This window comes from Euphorbia lathyris, chromosome 1 (assembly GCF_963576675.1).
Source record: "Euphorbia lathyris chromosome 1, ddEupLath1.1, whole genome shotgun sequence".
Classification (NCBI taxonomy): Eukaryota; Viridiplantae; Streptophyta; class Magnoliopsida; order Malpighiales; family Euphorbiaceae; genus Euphorbia; species Euphorbia lathyris.
Window position 1 is genome coordinate 110,897,433 of NC_088910.1, and position 7,085 is coordinate 110,904,517.

Sequence of the window (7,085 nt, forward strand, 5' to 3'; positions counted from 1 at the left end):
AACAAGGAGGGTTGAGTTTCCGTGCTATCCACATTAACCCATCTCAGAAAACAAAACTGGGAAGTTCATCTTTAATCCGCATATTATAGTAAATGTGATCTTCAAAATCAAATATTTTGCATGTGATATCCTTTATTCCAAATTAGACAATAATCCCAGTTTTATGGAGTAGTATGTGGGCTTCCACTGATGTTCTTCCGCTTGGTTTGAGGTGGTGTATAAGTGATGGTAATATGTGAAAATGTGGAAAGATCATTGGCTTATTGATGATCACAATTTTTATGTTGAATCCCTTTGTGTTATAGGAATAAAGGACTCTAAAGTGGCTGACTTTTTTTTGTTCATGGTTCAAGGTTGGGAAGCTTCATTTTGTCTTGAATAATGAGGGAACATACAAAATTGGTAGGATTTAATCTCGGGTCACGTGATGCAAAATAGGCTTAGTTGAAACTTTACTAAAGATGGTATATACTATTCTAAATCGGGGTATTGTCTTACGGAAAACATTCTATTTAATGAGTTGATTATCAATGATTGGAGAGTACTTTGGAATCTAAAGTTGGCTCCTAAGATAAAAAAAAAATCCGCCTGGAAACTTTATTCTTATTGTCTACCTTTGCGTCCTAGATTAAATTATCGAGGCCTCTTTATTTTTATTGCGTGGTTGCTGGAGTTCAGGTGCCCATAGGGGAGTTCGATGATGTGACTGATTGTTGTTGAATAAATGTCAGTTGGCTAAGGAGGAGGATTTGGCTGTTATTGTGGTGGTTTTATATACCATTTGGAAACAACGCAATAATGTGTTATAGAATAATATTTTCACCGAATTTAGTGTGGATTATCGCTCCAATATTATGTACTTGAGGAGTGGAGAAAGGTGAATGCTTTTTTCTCTTCAGTTGCTTGCAATAGTGGGGTCCTAGTAGGGTTTTATGGTGCAAACTTATAGTTGGCCATGTTAAGTGTAATATCGACGACACTATTTTTAGGGAAGCGAACAAATATGGTGTAGGGACTGTAGAGATGATGTGAGCTTCATTACATGTAGTAGCTTGGTTATTGAAGATATTCACGAGGTTAGAGTTGTTGAAACTTTAGCCCTTCAACATAATATTCATTGGGCCGTTTTTGTGAATTTGAATAGAATTATCTTTGTATCAAATGTTAAGTTGGTTGTCAAGAGGGTACTGCGTATATACATTGATCATTTAGAGTTCAAGTATTCTCCAAGAGTGTAGAAATCTTTTAAAATACTTATTATATAATAGTTGAATTGCAATTAGAATTTACGGCCCGGTCTTTGGTTTGATAAAGATTCTTATAAGGATTGTTGCCTTAACTCTTTATCAAATTAAGGCCTTGACGTAATTAAGACTATCAATAGTAACATAAAAAGCTTTAAGTAGGAGATGATTTATCTAAAGAATGTCTGATGAGTCTCGAACCGAGAATCGACAAACTAAAAAAGAAAAAGTAAGATTTAAAATCAACATATCGATTCTTGAATGAAGTGTAAAATCAATACTTATGGTGCGTTTGGTATGCTGTAATGCAATGTAATGTAATCAAGATTGTAATGTAATCAATGTTGTAATGGAATGGAATAACCATTACATTACCATGTTTAGTTAGTAAAATTTTACAATTGATGTAATGTAATTACCATTACATTATTATTAGGGGTGTGCATCGGTGCAAAACCGAACCGAGCCGAAAAAACTGAATACCAAAATGATCAAAATAATTCATACCGACACCGAACCGAGTAATAGGTAAAACCGAATTAAAACCGAATCGAAATATGCGGTTCGGTTCGGTTTAAACCGAACAAACCGAATTAAGTTAAAAATAATAAATAACAAATAAAAATCACTATATAAATGTAAAATATGTGTAATTTGGTGCGGTTCATTTTTTTACATTTTCTGTCAAACCTAAACGAACCGAATCGAATACCGAAATAAAATTAAAATTAAAATCGATGTCGAACCGAATTGTTAAAAAAACCGAACCGAAAAACTGAATTCACTCAGTTCGGTATGCGGTTTAAACCGAACCGATGCACACCCCTAATTATCATGTTTGTTTTGCTATGTATAATCATAAATTTCTATTTACTCTTATAAATATATATAACAATAGTAATAATAAAAAATTAATAATAATGTGATTGAAGGAATTAGGAATACATATTGGAATGTAATGGGAATTCCTATTGATTTTTTTAGTAATCCTCATTACAAAACTTATTGAAGAAAATTAAAGTCATGGAATTCCCATTACATTCCAATAAAACTATAGAGTGCATCCAAACATAGTAATGGGCTTTTGATGTAATGGGCATTCCATTACGAAGTCCATTACGTCTTACCAAACATACCCTTAGTTTATAAAGTGTGAAATTTTCAACATTGCTCCAACGATTACAATTTTATATCAAAATTGAATTGAAGGGTAGGTTCATAGGAATTGATAATTAGATAATTTTGAACATAAAATTTGGTTAACATATTGTTATTTAGTGTATTTGCATTCAAAATGTGTATTTTTTCAATGTCTAAAAGCAGTTTTGGATGTGTAAGGTGACTATAGGAAAACTATAAAAACGTTAATTCAAACCGTAAAAATATATTTTTTTAATTCAAATACAGATGAAGTTAATAAAGTATTATGTTCATAACTTACTAATTTGGTCATAAATGGCTTAATGAGATAAAAAAATAAATGATCAAGGGCTTAACGTATCCAAATAAAAGATCAATGGCTTAATAAACAAAAAAAAAAAAGATGAGGGGTCTAATGATGTTTTTTGCCATTGATTAATGTTGATTTATAATTTTTTAATTTGAAATATTTGTTAAATTTGTAGTTGAATTATTTATGGATGGTTTATTAAATTGTAATATTTTTTTGTTTTATGTAATGATTCTTAAAGGATAAGGGTATCCGCAATTTAAATCAGACGAGTATAAGATTCACAAAGTATACGTATTAAGGTATTGTAATGGGTACGAGTAATAAAAAAAATACACGGATAAAAGTTTGGATTGATAGGTTGGCGCAAAAGAGGCTAAACATATGATGTTTTTTAGTTAGAGAGGTTGACCACTGAATAAATGGAGTTAATTGAGAAAATGGTACAAGTTTAGGGCTACTCAATAATATTTCCTTTTTATCTGGTAGGGTTGGTTTTGTTTTATTATTTTAATACCATGTTAGTAATATTTTTCCCCCTTCTATACGCAGTTCCCTCATTGTCTGCCTCTCCTCACTCTTTCTCAAACTCAAAACCGATTGGCCTCTCTCAAATCCACTGTCTCTTCTCACTAATTTTGCTGTGGATGCTGGATATCCCAACCAAGCTTCACGGAGAAGGAAATCGCAGCCTTGTAGATCGGAGAAGCAGATAAATAGCCATTTTAAAGGAAATCAGAGTCGTCTTGTTCTTCATTGAGGCACGTTTTTGTACTTCTGTTCCTCATTTTTCTATCATGCTCTGTTAATTTTCGGGGTTTTTTTTTTGGGTATTAGACTGGTTATTTTCTTCTGAGAATGATTTTTTTTTTCTGTGTTTTCTGTCAATTTTTTTTGTTCAGTTCTCTGTTCTTGCGTGTTTGAGAATGGTTATAGTTCGATCTTTACATATTAAATCGATAACTGGCTAATACTCTTTCATTTAAATTATGAATTCATTGATAATTATTTAGAATTTAACTGAAATTCTAAAACAAACAAAAAAAAAACATCATCTAGCAGCAGATACATTCAGTTTTATCCGCCACTTGCGTTCTTTATCCTTACAAATCAGACTTGATTTTTTCTTAGATTATGAGAAAATGGCAATAGTGAGCTTCAATTTCATACTAGGTGTGAAGAACAATTTTTTGAGTTCCATTGAAAAATTCATACAGTAGCCCGAATCCTTCAGAAAAGAGGCACATAATTGTAGCAATGCAGCTTAATTGCTTGGCCACTGCTTATGATTTCTAGGTTCATATTTTATCAATTTTATTTTTTTGACTGATTCCCTACCCTTTTACTACTTGGATACTGGGGTTGCAGAAAGTGATACAAGAGTTCTAATACAGACTTAGTTGAGCATGTAAAACATATTCGTTAAAAACATGCGTACATTAGAAAAAAAATGCAGATTTACCATAGGTTTGCATATGAGGAAACCCTATTTAAAATGCAGATATTCTCCACACCGTTTACAACCCTATCCTTTCCTCATTGTACATTAATTCTATAAAATAATTGTCTCCTCTAAAAAATGGCAATTAAGACTAATTTTATTTTATTGAATTATTTTTATTTATTTATTTATCTTATAAAATGGAAATCAAGGTTATGTGTTGTTATTGTTCATGCTGTTTCACACTTGCAATGTTTTAGCCGATGCCATCACTGCTTCTGTTTTAATCAAGCTCCGCACTCTTCAAACTTAAGCAGGCAAAGGAGCTCTTGTATCCATGGCATTAAGATTGGAGATGCTAAAAGCCACCGGCTTTAACAAAAGATGCGGCTTAGGTCTTCTGAGGTGGGCCCATGTTGCTGCCATGCCTCCGCCGTTGGATGGGTCAATCCATAGCTCGATCGCCCCTCCACATATGGTTTTGCCCGAGTTCGATCGCAACCCAGATAGCGGCAGTGATAGGTACAACAACAACTTAGGGTTTGGATCCATGGAATTGATGGCCGTTCCTAAAAGGAAGGTAATTCACTCCATTTCTTCCTTTACTATCAACTTGTAAATTAACTTCTTATAATCTCGTTATTTGCTATTAACTGTGTTTCAGTGATGTTTATTTGATTTCAAAAGTTTGTTGTATGGGATTTGGGTTTTAGGATGGCCATGTTTACATAAACTTGGTTCATCCTCTATTATGGTGTTTTAGTGATTAATTAGCATAATAACGAAATTATTGTTTAACTGCTTAGGGGTTTTGCAATTATCACCATTCTTAATGGGTTAGTTGTTTCAATTCTGAGGTTTTTCTATGCATTATGTCCACTGGTTTATACTGTTATTTTGGAAATAGGAAATTTGGTATTTGAGATATTAGACTATATGTAATGTTGATTGTTAATGCTTTACAAATTATGCAGACTACTCCTCATAAGAGAGGCATAAGAAATGGACCAAAAGCTTTAAAACCAACTCCAGTGATTATTCGTTGCAGGTAAGAGTTTCTGAAGGTTGTTTGCAGTTCAGGGCAATTAGCTGATTAATTAATAATTTGAATATTTTTATGTTGATATGTTTTTCAAATGGTTAGGAGTTGCTTTTATATCTGCTGCTGAAAGTTCAGTTTGTGAGAGAATTTCATCCAAAAAGCTCCTGACTTAAAAAATTCAATAACAATGTTAAAAATGGGTAGTTATGATCTTTTCCTGAAATAAAACTTTCTATTAACTAAGAAGCAACTTTATTTATTTATTATTATTTGTCTTTTGCTTAGGAATTTACAATAGTTTAATGTTCTGTTTGGGAAGTATCTTTGCTGTTCATGTCTTTATATCATGCCTTGTCATCCTCAACACAAAAGAGTGTCCTTGACACTGATAAAGGCACCAAGACAGTGCCTATCATAAAATTTGCTTAAATGAAGTTGTAAAATGAACAAGTGGATTTTAATAATTTTATGATTTCCAAGCAAATGCTCGTGATCACAAAATATCTAAGTATAAACTATAAAGTAGGGATAAAGTTTAAATTTTCCCCTAACGTTTTTGGGGAAGTGCATATAATACTTCTAACTTGAGAATGGTAAAATTTTGTCATTATTTCCGAAGAGGAGCGATTTTGAGCCTAGGCTGCGGGGGTGTCGGTCTTTGAGTGCTTGGAGTGCAAATAGATAAACCCGACCCATATGTTTCTTTTTGGCCTCTTTTTGGCCTATGCTGGGGTAAAAACAACAAAAAAAGATGTACTACCTTTCATCTGCTAGGAGTGCAATCAGCACTCTGCATATGAAGATAGAGAGGGGTAGGGGCGGAACCACCCCTTAAGCATCCCTAAAAATGGTTGTTTCTGACGGCCAGGAGCGCGCCGATGCCCCATGCCCCTATCTCCACCTCTAGGCCTAGGTAAGAGTTCCGTTTTATGGGTTCTGCTATCTGTCCAAAATTGCTCCAAGTAGGTGTCTGTACTCCTTGATGCGTAATCATCTCCTATGTTTCGTTTTTTGGTTTCAGGAGTTGTGGTAGGGTTAAGCTGCCGCACTTTTACTGTTGCAGCGGAGACAGGGGGAAGACTGATGAGCAAAATAATTGAGGAAGAAGCTTAGGTTTTCTTCTCTGTCTGAAACTTCATATAATTGTGAGCATTTCAAATTGATGTTTCTTACTGAAAGTTACTTGCAGTGCTCTCAAATGTTTATGAAAACATTTTACCAGTTAGAATGGCAACTACCTAGTGGTTATAAATTCGTTTGGCAACAAAAAAGTACAATTCTTGACTGAAAATGTTGCATTTTGTTGAGTTCACATCTTGTTTCAGCATAATGTTAGCATAGCCAAATCCGAGTTATGAATGCATTAGAACTTGTTTGGTTCAACTTTTAGTTGTTAGCTTTTTGTTTTTGTTGTTACCGATAGCCGTTAGATATCATATTTTCCTTCTAAAATAGGGTATGAGGAACTGTTTTTCAATCTTATTCATACACTTTTATTTTAATGTTTGCAGTGAGAAAGTAAAAAAGAGAACCAAATGGACAGTTCATCTTTTGTATAATTGAATTGATTCTCATTCTTGCAACTGCTCTTTTTAAGATGGCTCAAACGATTTTATGTTCTCTTGTACATTGGCTAGGAATGTAGCCTTGTTAAGCTCTCTAAACTTTGAGGTTATCATGTTATAATAGTGTTATGTGATCTTTATATTCCATATGATTATATATGCTGCTATAGATGACACAGAAATGGTAATCGTGCGTCAAGAAACGAGTAGTGTCAAGTGCGTTGTCTCCGTAAGTTGTGTTGCTGTGTCAAAAATTGATAGTGTAAAAGGCTAAAAGCTAGTGTGCATTTACTGAAGAATCTGTTTGGATGTTTTTATATTACATGAAAATGCCATTTCTACA

At 33.4% G+C, this 7,085-nt stretch overlaps 1 protein-coding gene across 3 annotated transcripts; it reads left to right on the forward strand.

The window, feature by feature from the left end:
* Positions 1-3,223: 3,223 nt before the first annotated feature.
* Positions 3,224-7,085, forward strand: LOC136210613 (uncharacterized). Of its 3 annotated transcripts, none has more exons than XM_066001954.1 (5): positions 3,224-3,455; positions 4,453-4,715; positions 5,110-5,183; positions 6,199-6,322; positions 6,689-7,085. In XM_066001954.1, exons 2-4 carry the CDS (start codon positions 4,473-4,475, stop codon positions 6,275-6,277), a joined length of 396 nt encoding a protein of 131 aa, XP_065858026.1. In that variant the 5' UTR covers positions 3,224-3,455; positions 4,453-4,472; the 3' UTR covers positions 6,278-6,322; positions 6,689-7,085. The 3 variants fall into 3 exon arrangements, with proteins under 3 accessions (XP_065858026.1, XP_065858028.1, XP_065858025.1); XM_066001956.1 differs by having other exon boundaries at positions 6,199-6,290; XM_066001953.1 differs by lacking the exon at positions 6,689-7,085 and having other exon boundaries at positions 6,199-6,560.